Here is a 19,017-nt window from a genome sequence, read left to right on the forward strand (position 1 = left end):
GAAGCCTCAGGACAAGTTCAATGTAAACTCAAGCTTCATCAGGAGATGAATTCTTTCAACTGGAGGAGAATCTGATGTAGGCAAAGGGGGGGGGGGGGGGGTTGATGGGGGGGGGGGGGGTTCAAAACAAGTTGGATTTTAAATTTGGAAGCTTCTAGGTCCTCTACTAGAATAAGCTTATTAATGTCTAGTACAGAGCCTTTTTTAGCTCATAAATTGAGGTTCATTCCCCCATTTGCTGCCCCGTTGGTTTACCCACTTACCTCTTCTCCTCCCCCTTGTCTTCTCGTATTCCTGTGCTGGGTGACTTTCTTGTGATTTGCCCCTTTGGTTCCCGTGGATGGCTGCTTGGTTCTGCGGCTGGCTGCTTGGTTCCCGTGGCTTTTCTGCTTGGTTCTTGTCGCCTCTCTTCTCTGTTTTGCTGTACCGAATGGGGGCTGATGTTTAGTGGCTGTTGGCCTTTCATTTTCCTAAATTTAATAGGTTTAATTAGTGTTTTTAAAGGGCTATTTGGCTGCCCTCTTTGGTCTTATAAATAGGAGATGTTTTATGTTAAAAAAGGAGAGATATGATGTGATTTTTGGAAGCCATAACCTGCGGGTTTGTTGGAAAAGCTTGCGAGCTTTGTCCAATTTCTCTTCTTCTTCCTTCTAGGAAAACTTGCGAGCTTCTCCTTCCTTTCGTCTTGGCTTCTAATCCCCTTCTTCTCTCCGCAAGATCGATGCCATCAGTATCTTTCGTCTCAAGGAATGCAAGTTTAGGGTTTTATGTCAAAGTTTGTATGCGTCATTTGTATGTGTCGTTTGTAAGTCATTTTATTTTATAAAAGTGAAGTTTGTGTTTTGTTTTGAAAGTTATATTTTGTCTAAATTTGAGTATTTCTTGTAATCTTCTAGTTCCTAGGAAGAGTCTATTTTTATAGCAAAAATTTGGGGCCCTCTCCCAAATTTTTGCTCGCATCATGAAGTCTGTCCAGAGGGGAGAAAGAGGAGGCGGATATGGGGAATGCCAGGAGGGGTACTATGATCGCCGAGGCATTGATTTTGAAGAAAGAAGGGGGGGATTTTGAAGGGGGTTTGGTTTGGGCTTTGACAGGGTAAGAGAAAACTGGGAAACTTGGGGTGCACCTAGCACTTGGGAGAGGGGAAACTCTTGAAGAATCCGGGGCAATGGGGCGGGTTAAAAGGTGAGGAAGTTGAAGATGCCCATATTCAAAGGAGAAGATGCGTATGGGTGGATTTACAAGGTGGAGCGATACTTCGCCGTCAATGAACTGATGGAGGAAGAGAAGCTGACTGCAGCCGGATTATGCTTGGAAGTTGGAAGGGAAAGCCCTATCATGGTTTTAGTGGAGAGACCAGAGGAGGCCGATCAGGACTAGAGGGAATTTAAAAACTGCATAATAGAGCGTTTTCAAACCGATCGGGGAGAAGACTTCTATGAGCAGTTCTTTGTTCGGACACAGGAGGGATCAATAGTATATTACCGGGAGCAGTTTGAGAACCTAGCTAGCAGGGTGGAGCGACTCTCAGATATAGTGTTGGAGGAAAATTTCATGAAAGGGCTGCAGGCGGAGATCCGAGCAGTAGTGAAGGTCTTAATGCCCCGTGACTTGGGGGAGGCCATGAGGTTGGCCTAATTGGTGGAAAATCTAAAGAATTTGGAGAATGGAGCCAGGAGTAGCAGCACCGGAGGCACATACAGAATGACGACCACTCATCTCGCACCTACAAGGTTTCAGTGTATTCTTCAACTGTTTGATTTCCTTGATGAAGGTTGTTAAATTTTTGGAATATGGTTCATGAGTGATTTGAAGGCAAAAACTTTCTTCTCATTTTTTCTTTCATCCTATCCCAATTTTGGATTTTTTCTTTTCCCCGCCTTAGTCTATTATTTTGAAGGTTCTTCCACCATGTTAATGCATGACCAGTGAGTTTTAAGCTAGCAAACTTAACTTTCCTATTATCAGGTATTTCTTTCCACTCAAAAAATTGGTCCATCTTTTCTACCCAATTCGATGAATTGATTGGGTGTAGCTTACCTTCAAAGTTATGTACATCGTTTTTATCCCATGATCCCAATTTCTATGACTTCTATTTTGATTTCTAGGGACTTCCTCTTCACTTTCAAAATTTTGGACATTAGGATTGTTGACATTTAAATTTGCAAGTGTTAGCCATGTTGTTTATTTGATGTTGCAAATCCGCTAATTGTTGCATCATTTGTTGCCAACCCCCTTGATTATTTTGATTAGTCATTTTTTTTAAGAAAAGACTCACACACCAACCTAGGATGTGCTAACCTAGGCTCTGATACCAAACATGATGCAGACAACTAGATAGAAAAAAAAAACTAATAGGGGAGAACACCAGGATTAGTAGATCTTTTCTTGAATCAAAATTTAGAAAGCTAACTTCAAACAAACCTCCAAATAAATGAAAACTAAATTAAAAATAAAAACAGCTACTCTTAGAACAACCGACAAGCAGTCACCTCACATGCAACGAAATAGTAGGTAATATAAAAGAAGTGCTTAAGGACATGCAAACCAAGGGTCCACCACAGCAACTTGGGCCAACGTCCACCACAAAATCCTCCGGCAAATGCAACCAAACCGGCCAACCAACACCTTCAATAGCTTGAGAAGAAAGATACAAGTGGAGTGGAACTTGTGCAGAGAAGGAGATAAGAAGCCCAAGCCGAAATCGAAGAGAGGAGAAGAGAAATGGAACAAGCTCTCAAGCTTTCCCAAGAAGAAACCCTCGGGTTTTTAGCAGCAGCTCATCATTAATGAGCTGGAGCATAGAAGCTCCCAACAAAACAGCAAAAACCGAACAACAAAGCCCAAACCGAGAAGCCAACATCAGCCCAAGAGCCAAGGCACCAAAATAGCTAGCACACCCAAAGTTTGCCAAGCCCAAAGCACTACCTACTCATGATGATTGGTTGCCTTCCATCATATGGTAGCATAAAAAAAATAAAAAATAACTATAGCATTCAAATTACAATAAAAACTAAAACAAAAAATTGAAATTTGCATGCATCAAATATTATTAATTTATCTTATTAAACAAACAATTAATAATTTTTTTTTGAAAAAATATAATTACTTGATAATTATATCTAATAAATAGTTTAATTAAAAAATTAGTAAAATGCCCCTATTTTAATCCATTAGTTTGGATGTTAGGGCCAAAATGGTCCCATTTTAAGAGTTGAGGGGCCAAATTGGTCCATCAAAATAGTTGGAGATCATTTTGGTCCCTCATAAAGAGTTAAGGGTCCATTTTGGTCCATTTCTTATTTTTAAAATTATCTACGTTTTTTTAAGTTTTAACTAATGGCATTAGCTTTAAGTTTAAATTATATGTAAATTCAAAATCATTTACTAGCCATTCAGCAACTTAACTTAATATCTTTGACTTCTTCTTTAGTTTAATAGGAGGTTAGTAGGAGTTCAACCTTGTTCTCAAGATCCAAGCCTCCCAAACTCTCCTGTTTATGGTCAACTGCAAGCTAACTACTGTTGTTCGCTTGCACATTGTCTTTACTTGCATTCAAATCGATAGAACCATTGATGTTGTTGCTGCCTTATGGGTTACCTGAGTATGACATCATTGTCTTTCTTTGTCACTTCTGCATCTTCAAATGTATGTGATTTCTTTCTTTGTCACTTCTGTACCTTCAACTAATTCTTTTTCAGTTTTCATCATTGTTGTCATTGCCAGAATTATTGTTTTGATCACCTTCTTAGCCCAAGTGGGTGGGTTCTTTACATACAATCTCACCTCACATAATTTTATCTTTATACTCTCCTTAAAAATATAGCATTTTTTAAAAAAAAATTTCACGGGATAAAGAGGGGATGGATGGTCGAAGGATTAATGATGAAGAATAAACCTTGTGAAGACTTTTAAAAGGGACGTTGTTACATTAAGTAATTTGTTTAGAAGCTATAACTTGAAGTCCTAATGGTGAGAAACTGCAAGTGGTACAAGCATAATTTAATTGAGGGGTTCCTTGAGAGTTTGTCTAAACGTCATTGCATTCATATGTTTTTTAGTTCCAGTGATAATTCCACTTGAAATAGAACATTCTCATGACAATCAAACTGAATCATCGAGGAAAAAAAAAAAAAACCCCAATAGGCTATAATTCTAAAAAAAAAAAAAAATTCTTACAAGTTACAACTCATATGGTCTGGCCCTGTGTTATTGAACTTGCTTCTTGAAATGATCTTTTTTTTTACTCCGAGTAGCATGTCCACTTGTACTAGTGCATGATATTGTTTTTTTATAAAATTTGCTGTGCATTGATATTATCTGTGTGGCCTGAGTTAAACCAATGCGATATCTACTACTCGAGTTAATGTTTTTTTAAGTAAAACTAACAATGTTCTGTAGATCCACCTCATTTTAAATACTCATGCTATGATATGTCATTCAAGTGCATGTATGAGCTTGTTTGGTGCTATTTTTAGTTATGACTTGTAACAGAAAGTGTGATGGTTTCCTTTTCTTTTATTTTGGTAGGTATATCACGGTCTGCAAAAGGGTATTGCATGATCTCAGTGCTTGAACCCATGAAAACGTTTTCTGAGGAGGATGGCCTTACAGAAGAGGCTATTGTTGCAAAGCTCCGCACATGTCGATGCCACCATTTATTTCTGCACGCTTCCCTGAGAAATAATTCTTCAGGTTGGTACTCACTAAGCTCATATATACCCATTCATGTAGATTGTTTTGGAATCAGTTCAAATCCTCTAGCATTAAACTTGCCTGAATGAAACTATTTTTCTTGTTGCTGAGTTTGTTTATATTTTTATATATTTTTTGTAATGAATTGGAATTTCTCCTAATTCAGCTATTGTTCTTAATTGTGCTATTGGTTTCAAGGTTCGGTTATTAAAATGTTACATTGATAAAAAACATTGCTGGAACTACTAATCCTTAAATCAAATGCAAATTATGCTTCGATTTCTTCCCTTAGAACTCAACGGTTATTTTGAAACTCTTTGAATTTTTTCCTTGTTTTAGCTGATTTACTTAATTTTTTTTTCTTTTATAATTATTAATATGCTACTGTTGATGGCCGAGGGAGGGTTGTCCTTTTATTTTTAGCTATAGGGTAGTTTATATGGTTTGACATGATTTCAGTCTTGATTCAATTTAAAGTTAATTTACCCAAATAATGGGTGGCTTTGGTGGTCGTGTGGTGTTAATTTTTGTTCAATTTTCTTTTGCGGGGGGCAATGTAACAGCTGGGCGGTGAAATTTCAATTTCTCCTCCTTTGGATTGGATAATGTTTAACTTTGTCTCGTTTTGTTTTGCTAACTGTGGTGGTTAAGATTCCTACTCGTGGTTTCTATTTCTGATCACAGCAGATTGAGGCTCCTTAAGCTTTATATTATTGCATTGGGAATTATATCCTGACTCGTGCATATCTATGTATGTACGTTTGTTATTATAGATACCCTTGATTTCACGTGATTTAACAGATCTAATAAAGGCTTGGGTTTTAATTTGAAATTGAAGTTTAATTTTGAGATTAATTTAAATTTGAATGAACATTATCATATTTTAGTCATATCTATTAAATTAAAGATGAGCAGCCTACAACAAGAAATGAATCCATGATTTAAATGTAATGATAGAGATCTGTGATGGGAACATCAGATCGTGGAAAGTATATCAGAGACGTGGCTGACGATCGGTCACGATTGCGCCTATCTATTTTTGAGTTTTCATATGTATTTTCTTTATTTATTTGCTTTATGTATTTGTTTTAGAAGCATTTCCCATGGTACCCTTAATGGTTTTGTCATCATATGCAAGCCCTAGGGGCTATGTCATTTTTAATTTTCCCTTTCATTGTATGAGGCTATATATAATCCCCTTATGTTTCTTTTGAAGTTATTGAATGAATTATAATGAAATTCCTGCAAATTGAGTTATTGTGAGAGCTTGAGAGTCTTGGGAGAGAAAACCCTAGGAGAGGGAAGCGAATCACCCACCAACCTTAGAAGAGTCCGGGTTCGTGGCTTTCTTTTATTCTCTAACCGTTCTTTCCTCCCTCCCTTTTCCCCTAGCTATTGGCCTAGGGTTTCCCAACCCTAAAGCCGCCGGCCTCCACTCCAAGACCAAGCTCCACCGCCAGTCAATACTCCTCCCCCTCCCCACCTAGCCGCCGGCCCCTCCCCTTTCCAATTCCACTTGCCTCCACATTCACACCCTCTTCATTACTTTCCTTTTCCACCAAACTCTCTTTGGAAAGCCTTAATTTCAATTATTCAATCTAATTTGAATTTTAAAATCTTTCCAAAATTAGAATTCATTTTAGGAAAGTTTTCAAAAGAAATCCTATTTCAATTTTAAATTAGATTGGAATGAGATCACTCCTTCCTAATTTAATATGCCAAATCAAGAAAGCTTGATTTCTTTCCCCAAGCTCCCCTCTCTCTCTCTATGCTGCCGGTCCCTCTATGCCCCACCCATTAAATTTTTTCCAAAGTTAAGCCTCTTGCTTGGGAAAGATTTCAAACTCTATCCCTCTCTTACCCCCCCTCCCTTTCTCCAATTTCCCTTTAAATCTTTTCCAAACTTAAAGGATTAATTGGGGAAACAATTTCCCACTTTCCCTCCATCCTTCCTCCTTAAAATCTGAACCCTTTTTCTCTTCACCTCCCTCTCTAACCTAGCTAGTTTTCCCCTGCTCATAATACCTCTAAAATCTGAACCAAAATCTCCCCAAGTTCCCTACCTTGGTCGGTCACCTTTTCACCCCTTCCCCTACTTGGATTCTTGAGAGAAACTTCTTTGTCTCAAGGGGAATCTACAAGGATAGCAAAGGGACATCTTCTACAACACTACAACACTACGAAATCGATGCATGACCAATCCTGAACTTGACTCTGGCTTTGTCTATACGAACAAGGCTTCATCGACATACTCCGATCGCCTTTCTTCGACGCCAATCCGGAAGTAGACAATTCTGCCGAGGAATGCTTGGAGCGTATCATATTAACCCTGTTAGAAGCTATTGAAGAACAACTTTCCACCGTTAAGTGGCAAATCATCGCCGTGCCTCGACAAGGTTGAACTTTTCCCCCTCTTCAATTTCCTTCCTAATCTTCTTCTATTGTAGGTTGTGAATCTGATGAGGACATCAGAAGATCAATGATCTATGGTCACGATCTACTTTTGATTATTATTGTATTTGATGTATTTTGTTTTATTTTTTATGAGTCTATTGTATTTCTTTCCGTTTATTCCCTTGCTTAAGGGCCTCGTCATGTGTTTGCCTTAGGGGCAATTGTGTCTTTGTATTTTTTTTTTTTATTTTGTTGGCTATTTAAAGCCTTCCCCTCTTCATGTAAAGGGAAGGAAGTATTGATAATGAAAATTGTATGTTCTTGTTGATCTCTTTGTGAGTTCATGAGAGGAGAAGCCCGAGGAGGGTGATTTGCAATACCCGTCAATCTTTGGAAGAGTCCAATGTTCACAGTTCTTATGATCTCTTTGTGAGTTCGTTATTTACTCTTATCTTACTTGTAATTTTTTTGTTCATCTCCTTTCTCCCCTCTTCACCCACCCAAGTCCTCCCCTAGCTCCACCACCCCAAGCTGAACCACCATCATAGCCCGTCTCCTCCAACCGACCCTAACTCCACCTCCAAACCGCTCGGCCCATCTCCACATCCCACTACCCGCCGGCCAAATCCCACCACCAAACCCACCGCCGGCCCCCTTCTTTTCACCACTTAATGGTAATTTAATCACCATTAAAACCTACCTAATTTAGCTTACAGGATTTTGGAGAGCCATCATTCCATTTGAAATTCAAATTTGAATTTCAAATCCTTTCCTAAATTAGCCAAACCAAATTAGGAAAGTTTTCAAACCAAATCTAATTTAATATTTAATTAAATTGGATTTCTTATTCCAATGCATAAATGGGTTTAATGCATTAAGAGGCATTAATTGCTCTCCCCCTCTTCCTCCTCCCCTAAGCATGCCGCCGGCCCATCAATGGGTTCTCCCATTTAATGCCCAATTAAGATTCAAGCCTCATTTGAATTTGAATTCAAATTCAAATCCAACTCCTGTCCCCTCCCTCTCTCCCAACATTAATTAACACCCATTAATTGCCTTCCATTACAACTCCCCAATCAATCCCTTAATCACCCTAGCCGCCACCTCCAAGCCCCTTCCCTCTCAGTTTTCCTCCTCTCATGAACTACTAAGTGCTATCCCAATTATCTGCTGCTGTCCAAGAACTATAGCAGGTTTCCCTTGCTGTCTAGCATTCCCGAGAGGCTTATTTCCAATTGAATAAGCTATTGGTGGAGTCTTCTGAATGTTGTTCGGGCTGCTATCTGGCGCCTCTCAAGTGCCAAACTGCTGTCGAAAACTTCACGTGCTGCTGTTTACACCTTTCTAGTTGCTGTTCAGAAGTTTGGAGCCTCTTTTCCGGAGAACCCTGCCATTCTACCACACAGAATTGTTGTCCCAAGAAGGCTAGATTGCTGTCCTAACATCGAAGACTAAGGAGGGTGTGATTTGAAGTTTTCGACTACCGCCTAAGTTCTGATAATGGTGAATTCTTTCCCTAATCTCTTATCTTCCTAGTTATCCTACTATGTGGCTTGATCGATTCATAAGAATCTTGTTAATTACTCTCCGCTAAAGCCTTAGAATTAAAGAGTTGATTGAGCAGACTCTAACATAGTGACTAGTCTTGTTGTTAAGAAAGGGATTTTTGTTGGAATCAATCATGTTTGCAACGCCATGGTAATTGACTAGTTTACAATCTTAACTTCCACGCATGTGATTTAGCCTAAGCTTATTTTATCCCCTTATCGTTTTATTTTGTCGTTTATCATCAAGAGAAAGCTTATAATTATTGTGCTCTAAAATTTAAGCGTGCAAACTCTCTAAGTTAATCATCCATGCATGTACGTTTTACATCAGAATCAAGCATAAGGAATCGTGCAAAGCTATCTGCCAAAGCTTAGTAAACGTAGGGAATGAATTATATCTTTCTATGCATCTACTCTAATTGTTAATCTAGGGATGTTATTGAAAATCCCCTAAATTTGCTTATGTTGAAGTTCTAAATGTTTTGGTGATCTTAACTATTAGCGTGTGATTTGGCCTAAGCGGAAGCACCCCTCTTTTGTTTTCTATTATCGTTAAATGGCTAACGTTTTAAATTTTATTGTTCTCACTTTTAAAAGCATGCAAATTCTTATTACAATCATTTAAATCATACATAGTCCTACATCAATCTGTCTTTTCCAGCCTTTACGTTAGTCTACAACAAGAACTAAATAATCTGTCCATGTTTCCAGATGTTTACTCTGGATGCATTCTTTGATACATCTACCATAAAATCAGAGCATAGTTGGTTAAAAATAAATGCTAATTATTTAAACCCTGACTATGTTCTTCCTGTGATCTAATTTTGGCAGGCTTGCCATGTAGGTACCTTTCGATGGGGAGAATACGGTGAAGGAGGCCTCTTGTGGGGTGAATGTAATGGAAAGCCCTTTGAATGGTTTGATGGCATCCCTGTTGAGGAGCTCTTATTCAAGGTTTGTGCATTGGACAGTTAAAATAATGTGGAAGTTAGAATGAATGCGTTCTTTGCCCCTACCACAATTTTGAAGCCATACTAAGAAAGGTTTTTTGGCATTGAGTTCCTATTTCTTTGTGATGATCATCAAGCTAACCAAATCAATTCAAGTTGTATAAATTAAATTTTTTATTGCAGAGGAGAGAAGGCTTTCCACCAGCTATGTATCTTTTGTGTGCACGTGTATATATCTATGAATAATCACACATCTATGTATATTTTTGATGGGGAGTTTTAATCTTCAATGTGAAAATACTCATTTGCGATTGAGTACAACAACAACAACATCAAGCCGTTGTCCCACTACGTGGGGTCGGTTACAAGAATTCTTTTTCTCCATTGTGTCCTGTTAGAAGTCAAATTCTCATTTAAATCTAATAAAAATAGCACAATTTGCGATTGAGTACTAGATAAAAATGTTATTATACTATGAACTTAATTACAAAATTGCATTTTAATTTTTACATATAGAGATTTTCCCCTAACTTAAATGCTTGATTGAATTGAGTTTATTTTATTATTGGGTGCATGTTTCCCATAGGGTCAAGTTCTTATTGTTAATTACATATCAGGTGATTTTGTTCCTTAAGAAAGCTTTCAATTTTGTTCCTTAATAATGTTTCATATGATATTCCTGAACGAATATAAATTTGTTTGATGCTGATTTTGATAAGTATGCCTTTATGGATAAGCAATCAGTCAAACACTGGATTATATTTTAAGATCCTTAGTTTGAAAATTGCATATTTGAGGAAAATTGAAAATCTTAGTGAATGTAATATTTCAATATTTTGGCATAGTGTAGGTTTTTATATGAAATGCAACTTATATTGAGTTGAACAAGTGTGTGGCCACTTGATTGGGATATAATAGCTATGCGAAATGTATGATCTGATATAGGTGACGGGATTGGTTTAATATGAATGCAACTTTCAGGTATAGTGGATATCAGACCTAAATCTAATAATCCAACTCTTTGATCGTTGTCTTCTTCCTTTGGTTTTTGAGTTACAAGCATCCTTTGAAAATCACCGAATATTCATGGATTAACAAAGAGGAAAATGAGGTTATGGTTTGAGAAACATCAACATAGGTGTTCTAAACGGTCCCAAGGCTGAATGGGTTCATCAAGCATACACGACCACAAAGGTTGATAGACCTAGGTTCTCTATTTGTAGAAAGTACCTCATTGGAGCTATCGTTTGATGGCAAACCATTTGTAGTGCCGTCTTCTAGTAGAGACGAAGACAATCGAGATGGTAAATTTTGCTTGCGAGCACTCAAACTGTTATGGACGTCATCACCGTCACCAACTCACCAAAGTTGATGAACGAGGAAGAAGAAAAGGATTTGATGGATAGACTCAGCTATATAGGAGATTAACTCCTCTGTTTTTGATAAGAGAGATTATTTTTCTGACTTTGGAAGCCTCCATTGGTTGGGAAGAGAGAAAGAGAGGCAGAGGATTGGGAATACCTTCTCAAGTTGCGATGAAAGTTGAAGAAAGCCGCCACCTACATATTTCTAAGGAGTTGAAAAAAGCCTTTGCACTTCTTAATACTAAATCCTAAGCTTGTAGAATCTTTTTGTTTGCTCAACAGAAAGAATGTGATTCTCTTATCCCTAGGAGCCAAATCTTAGCTTCCTTATTTGATTAACTTAAATTAAACAGGAAACATCTCATCTTCTTAAATTTATTTTGAACTCTCTTGCCTTTACACAAATTTTCAGGTGGCTTGAGTTGTGTTGAAGTCAAAGTGTCAAACCCAAATTTGATTTCCCCAAACGTATTTGCTTAGTGCAGAGGCTTGGAGAGAAAAAAAAGGTCCTTATCCTTTATACCTTCATTTGAATGTTTCCTAAAACCTTTCAATGAGTTTAAAATTACCATAGCATTTGTTAGGGACCCTTTGAGGAGTTTAGAAACCTTTGATAAGCCTTAGGTTTTTCCTGGTGTGGATTAAACCAAATTCAATCCAATCTTGTTTAACCAGCTTCTTCACTTAAAAACTCTTTCTAAATTCCACCTAGAGGTCCACAAATGACCTCTAGGAGCTAAAATCTGGAATTGGTCTCTGCTTGTTTGACCTTATGTGACACAAAATCACAGAAATTTTCTTTCATTGTTAGCTTCAAATCTTTAGGGCCTATTGTGTTTCATTGGCCCTAAAGCTATTGAAACATTTGTCTTCATTTGCTTGGAGTCAAATCCAAGTCGTAAATATATCTCTTAGTGATGGGGACATCGACAGGAGATTCCGGCGCGTTTATCAGAGACGACACCGGAGATCGACGGCCATGATGGAGAGCCTATACTACTGATGATTATTTGTATATGCATTTTATGTATTACGCATTTATTTTTAGTTTTTCCATTTTTACTCTTGTGGGTATTTGTTTGCTTTTGTAGCCCAAGGGGCATACTAGACTTTTGTACTTGTTGTCATTTGGAGCCTATTTATATGGCTCTTGTATCTTGTATGAGGACTTTTGATTATTGAATGAAATTTTCTACTATTGATCTCTTTGTGAGTTCTCCATTTCCCTAGTTCTCTTCGTGAGTTCTTGAGGGTAGTTTCGTGGATCTCTGTGTGAGTTCCGGCATCCCTACAATCTCCTTTGAAGATCTTGAAGAAGAGGTGCGTGAGATTAGAAATTTTGAAATTCCTCCAAATTTCTCATCCCGTTTCCAAGCTCAGGAATTCCTTTCCCAATTTTCCCTTGCCGCCGGCCCTGTGGCCCGTCCAGAAAATTGGCCGCTGGCCAATTGCTTCCTCCTGCAAACAGGCCCCCCTGCCGACCCCCCACTCCCCACTTCCAGCAGCCACCGTGAGCCCCTAGCCCGCCGACCCAGCAGCCCCCCCCGGATGCAAACCTGCTTGAATTTCAAATCTCCCTAATTAAATCAATTTCCTAATTAGTATTTATCTATTTAGGAAAGGCATTTAAGGGGATTAATCCCCTCTTAACAAATTATTTTTGGCAGTTACTTAAGATACAATCAAATCTGAAATTACAATTTTAGATTTAATTGGGAATCATTTATTCAACCGTGGGCCCAACTTTCTAAATTCCAAAGCCTCTCTCTCCTTGCTATATGGCCGACCACCCTTGCCCATTAATTCTCTCCCAAATTGCCACCTAATCACCTCTTAATATCTCATTTATTCTTTTCCCCACAAGATCAAATTTTGATTTCAAAATCTGAATTTGAAATTAAGATTTGTTATTTTTCTCCCTAATCAAAATCTGAAGTAAAATCTCAGATTTTCTCCTCCCACAAAACAGCCATCTCTTCTCCCCTCTCCCTCACAACCGAGATCCCACCTCTCCGCTAACTCCACGGCCCAAACCTTTCCCCCCTCCACGTCCATGTCGTATGGCGGATCCCGCCGTTGACCACGAACTCTTCTACGACATCTACGGAAACATCCACGTCCTAAGATCTCCTTTCTTTGACGTTGGATTTGGCTTCGACAATACCATCGAGGATTACCTGGATCGGATCCTTCCAACACTAGTGGACGCCGTCGACGACCAATTTTCAGACTACACGTGGATCATCAAAGGTTACCCTCCCGTGCCACCTCCACCTCCAAGTTCCTTCTCAACAGCGACATTCCTTGGCTCCTCCCTCCTCGTGGCAACCTCATTTCTAGTGTGGACGCTCTTTCGCCGCTCAACCTAGTTTCGTAGGAAAAAGAGAGTAAGGCCTCAAGGTGAACAACTCATTATTAATCGTTGGATTCAAGTTATAAGCTTTTAACGTTACTATTTCCTTTGTATTTGATTAAATCGTTTGGTTAATCTCATTGTAATTCTTTGCCTAAGCAAGTTAAACACTACGAATTCTTGTAGCCGATTTTGACTTGATGCATGATTCTATAAATGATTAAGCTATTATTAAATCTTCTTTTTAATCTTGTGTAACTCAACCATGCATCACATCACTTAGTCTTATGATTAAATCCTTGTAAACTTTCCTATTTGACACACATCAAATTGGAGCACTGTTTTTGCTAGGCCTCAAAGTTAATGCCCATACAACTCAAGTAAGGTGTAACTTGGGTAAGCATTAATTCTATAACTAGCAAAGCTTTAAAATCTTATATTAAAATCCCCAAGCAGTTTTCGTTTCCATCGCATGTTGTTTCACATCAATAGATTTCATCATTTACTCAAAATAGGTTATTTTTACTCTTTTTGAACCAAATATTAAAAACTTCAAAAATCATAAACATAATTTAAGTATTTTTGATGTAATGATGTATCATTTCACTCTAAAAGGTGGAATATTTTTTTCATTGGATCTTTGGACACCTGGGAATGACATACTTGCCTCAAAGCAAGCTGTGGTCTTCTCATGCGTTTTTCATGACCTTTTAAAAATAGAAAAATTCTTTAAAATCCATATAAAAATTTTAGTCACAAAGAATTTAAAAGAAAATCACCAATGAATAGATTAATTCTCGTCATATTTAATAATAAACTAATACATCAAATGATATAAGCTGCACAACCTTTTATGCATCATGCAATTATGTTTTTGTTTGTGTGCATTTGGTTGTAATCTTCAGTGTGACTTGATTGTTTATATTGTTGGCACTTGCCCCTTAATTATTAAGGTTGAGATATTTATTCTTTTATGCAAGTACACATGCCTAAAAAGGGCAACTAAAGTTAGAAACCATCATATAATTGCTTTTAGTTGCAGCCACTGTATATGCTAAAGCATTGAGTGGACATGACCGATAGGGATTGAAGTCATCTTGACACCAATTAGTGCTAGGAAATTTGTGATGTTTCTGGATCGCTATACATTACATGCTTCTTAAAATTTATTTTATATGAAAAATAGTCTTTTCGATTTCTTTTCAAAATTGTAATTCATGCTTTCTCCCATGTTTCTTCTGATGCTTTGCTTGGTGGTAGTGGTTTGGGCATATTGTATGGTCGGTTCTTAGGATACCAACTCTTCTAGCTCTTAAAGTGTAAACAACTCTAAATCAACCATATAATTATATTTTCATTTACAACTTTCGTAGGTTATCCCAAAGTAAGTTGAGATTTTAAAACCAAAAGAAAATGCAAAATTTCTTTATGGATCTTAGTATGCAATTTAGTATTTAACTAATTGTTTATCCTTATCATATCGGTATCAAGCTCATTTGTGTTATCTGATGAATATCATATGCGTAGTCTTATGAGTATCGCATAGAAATGAAGTCTCTCACATAAAGGTGTAAATAACAAAAAAAAAAAAGGTATTATAAGGCAACATATATATACCCTCATGGTTAGACATTTTAGCTTAATGTTTTAAAAGCAAAATAACCTAACATATTTTTCATATGTATTGGGATCAAGATTGCATGATTTTAAAAGCACATAGATGAATTTAGTTGATTGTTTTTTTCAAATAGGATTGTAAGATTATATGTCAAGTTGACTTAAATCTGGTGAGGTTTCATTGTAGTAGCATGCATTTTGATAGATTTAAGTTTGATTTATTACTTACCAATTTTTTTGTTTATCTTAGATCTAGAGTCTAAGCTAATGTTCTTTTCATTTGCGTTATAAGTCTTCATATGCATTTTGATCGATTTAAGTTTAATTTATTACTTATCAGTTTTTCTTATCTTAGATCTAGAGTCTAAGCTGATGTTCTTTTCATTTGCGTTATAAGTCTTCACTTTTAATTAAAAATGTTAATCATAATTTTGTTATTAAATATGGTCAGTTTCAATATAAATTAAATCTCAAAATATAAAGTTCAACTTATGATAGTTTTAAGGACATCGTAGCTTCTCGTAATTAAGCACTCATGTTGTTTCTTTCTTTAGCTTCTACTCAAAATAAAATTTTAGTTAATCTAATTATCCATGAAATTTCAAATACCAAATCCTTAATATCATTGAAAAATATTTGCTAATGTTTTGGTAGAAGAGAATGCAAACTACTATTTTAATAAAAAAAATTCCGAATAGCCAAACACCCTTGGGATATTATTAATTATAAATGCTTGCCCTTATGGTGAACCTCTCCTCATTATCAAAATAACTCAACTTAATCAAATTTATTATGTAGGAAAGAAACTTTGGCAACATAAAAGTTCAAAATTCCTTATGTTATTGAGTTTATAACGAAATAGTATTTGTATTCTTTAGGATTATGTATTATTTTCTATGCTTTATTCGATAGCAAAATAGTTTATATGTGTTGATGTAAAATTGCCCTTCATCGCCTTGTGTATAGCCATTGGATTAGCCCTAAGTAACTCGATTTGTATAGGCACTAATTAGGGCTAAATATGGACTTTGAAGGCTCAATTTGTTTGTTTGTTGGGTTGAGTGAGCCAATCAATGCTATTAAGTTCAATTTAACTCAACTAGGTCAAATTTAGCTCAAGTTAATGGATTAAGGTCAAAGCGATTAAATTAATCAGACTAAATTGAATCAAGGTGTGAATTGAGTCATAATTAAATTGATTAGTTCAATTTAGCTAAATGGATGAATCAGTAGTTATGGCCACATGTCTGCGTACATGTATAGAAATAGATTCATATGGAGAGAAGATTTCTAATATGTGCAAAATTAATTATGTCCCCCTAAATTAGGGTAATTACTCTTCATGAGCCTTATGGCCTTATATTGATTCTCTTTTGATCAACCCTTTAATTAATCAAGACACTTTGGTCTTGAATCAATCAAGGTATTTTGGTCTCTATAGAATTTTTTTTTAAAATTTTTCAATTTTATAGCTTTAGAGTACACGTTTTAGATATTTTGGATCTATTGTGCAGAGTGATGGTGAAATAGATGGTGATATTATCAGTAGATTTCAAGGTGGATGGTTGAAGTGGAGGAATGCATCGGGCTTGCTGTGTGATGGAAAAGTCCCTCTCAAACTTAAGGGAAAATTTTATAAGATGGTTGTGAGACCTGCAATTCTTTATGGTGCTGAATGTTGGCATTTAAAAGAGAAGAATAATACTAAGTTAAGTGTTGCAGAGATGAGAATGCTCAGGTGGATGAGTGACTTTACTTTTAGATATAGGATATGAAATGAGCATTTACGTGAATAGGGCTGAGTAGCTCCTGTGGAAGATAAGATTAGAGAGTGTCGACTTAGATGTTTTGGTCACATAAAACGACAGCCTTCCGATGACCCGGTTAAGAATATAGAGGTATTAGAGACTTATGCTAAGAAAGGTAGAGGTAGACACAAAAAAACTTGGTTAGAAAATATTAGAAATGATATTTCTTTATTAGATTTAAACGAGAATTTGACTTTTAACAGGACACAATGGAGAAAAAAGATTCATGTAGCCGAGCCCACGTAGTTGGACAATGGCTTGATGTTGTTGTTTTCATCAATTTTCTAGCATTGTATTGACCCCTCTATCAACAAAGAAACGACCATTTGCTTTTCTTGTTGGAGCCCAAAAAGAATGTGAATTTTGATATGACAGGCTGGGATGAAGTTGGTGGCAGAACGCTTATCTTTTATTATTTTATTGTCAATTTTTTGGGGCATCTCGAATTAGTTTCAATGAGGTTCCTTTTTTTAAGGAGTAGGAAGGGGCGACGTGGGGGGTGGGGATTATGATGGAGCACGACCATTGTTTATTTGAGCTATTGAGTTTTATAGCATGAGTTCTGGTCGATGGGGGATGGGGATTGGGAGGGGGGGATTCTATTTTTTAAAGATATCTATGCCATATTTCTCTAGGTTAGTTTTATAGAACATAGATGTTTATTTGCAAAGGAAAAAAAAAGGACCTTGTGTTGCAATGTCATCCTTTGTATTGAAGAAGCTCGCTTTTGATGGATTGAAAACTTAGAGGTAGGGGTAAATTGAGAGAATTCTGAAGAACATTGTGAAGAAGAGGATATGTATGGTGTATATTATAGGTGACGTGGGTGGTTGATGGCGACGATGTTCCAACAAAGGTGTCAAGCTATCAATAGAGGCCTTAATTTAGTGTGTTAAGCAAGGCTTTATAAAGGTTGTCACATTTTCATTACATGGTGGATTGAGGAAGTTAGCTGGATTACAGAACTGAAATAAATTAACTATTGTATTGTTATCATGGTCCATGTCACCAAGTGATATGGCTTGATGGTAGCCACACCATGATGCAGGATCTATATGAAATTATGATTTAGATAAGGATTTTTGCACGCTTAATGATTAAGAGCAAGTTAATTAAATTTTTATGGTGATTTAAATAATGAACTAAAACACTAAGAGCTATAAACACAAGCTTAGGCCAAGTTACTTGCGGAAAGTAAGAACCACAAAACAACCAATTACTCTTGACGTTGCTTATGTGATAAGTTTCAACAAGAAATTCCTAATCTAACAATAAGAGCAGTGCTATGAAAAATTCCTCACACAATCCTACTAAACACTAAGCTTTAGCGGAAATGACTAGCACAACTTTCATGATTCAATTAGAGCTACAATCGAAAGCAACGAGAAGGATAAAAGATTTGGAGGAAGAGTCTCACCTTCGTCCGGGTTTAGAAGCAAGTTATCGATGGAGGGAATAGCGGACAACAACTATTTTGAATCAGGAATCCGTAGTCAGCAATCAAGAGCCTTCTCAAACCAATGAACAGCCGGGAAGAAGTGCAAAAATTCAGGACAACTCCCTGATCTTTACTGGACAAGAAGGATATCTTCTTGGACAGTTCTCTTGCTGATTTTGTTATTTTTGGACAACAGTGGAGCATGTGTTGGAGACTAGGGTTGATGTGGGTGGCGGCTAGAGAGAGGGAAGAGGGGAAGGGAGGGAATTAGGGAATTTATTCCTTTGATTGGAGTAGAGGTTTTGGAAAGAAATTAAATGGGGAAGGAGGCATGGGGCCGGCGGCTTCAAGAGGAGTGGAGGGGATTGGGGAAATGTGTTTAATGCTCGACTCTTTGGGAATTTGATGAGGACATCGTCAGAAATGTCGACATCGGAGACACCGGAGATCGACGGCCACGATCAGGAATTTTATTTTAAGTCATTTTATGTAATAGTTTATTTTTCAGTATTTCCATTTTTACCCTTATGGGAGTTCATTTGATATTGTAGCCCCGAGGGCATTTATGTCTTTTAGTTTTATGTAAGTTTGGCCTATTTATAGGAGGCCTCATGCATTGTATGAGATGATGAATATCTGAATGAAAAAAAATTTGTGTGTTTCTACTTCTTCTTCTTGCATGAGAGCTTGAGAAGGGAGAGAGCTCAAGGGGAGCAAATCGCAAGGCCCACCAGTCGTTGGAAGAGTCCGCAGCTCGTGGTTAAGTTTTCTATCTTCTCCTTCGTATTCACCTCCATCTTCCTTCTCCTCCACCACAAGAAAATCCCTTCCCAACCCTATTTGCCGCCA

General features: G+C 37.1%; 1 protein-coding gene across 3 annotated transcripts in view; it reads left to right on the forward strand.

The window, feature by feature from the left end:
• Positions 1-19,017, forward strand: part of LOC110111593 (DNA mismatch repair protein MSH1, mitochondrial) — a 145,440-nt gene that overhangs the window by 39,781 nt on the left and 86,642 nt on the right. For all 3 annotated transcript variants that reach the window (XM_020843524.2, XM_020843528.2, XM_020843530.2), the window contains 2 exons: positions 4,533-4,697; positions 9,483-9,592. In XM_020843524.2, the coding sequence (XP_020699183.1) occupies positions 4,533-4,697; positions 9,483-9,592 (275 nt within the window). The remainder of the gene's footprint in view (positions 1-4,532; positions 4,698-9,482; positions 9,593-19,017) is intronic.

Source organism: Dendrobium catenatum, unplaced genomic scaffold (assembly GCF_001605985.2).
Source record: "Dendrobium catenatum unplaced genomic scaffold, ASM160598v2 fragScaff_scaffold_1417, whole genome shotgun sequence".
NCBI classification, from domain to species: Eukaryota; Viridiplantae; Streptophyta; class Magnoliopsida; order Asparagales; family Orchidaceae; genus Dendrobium; species Dendrobium catenatum.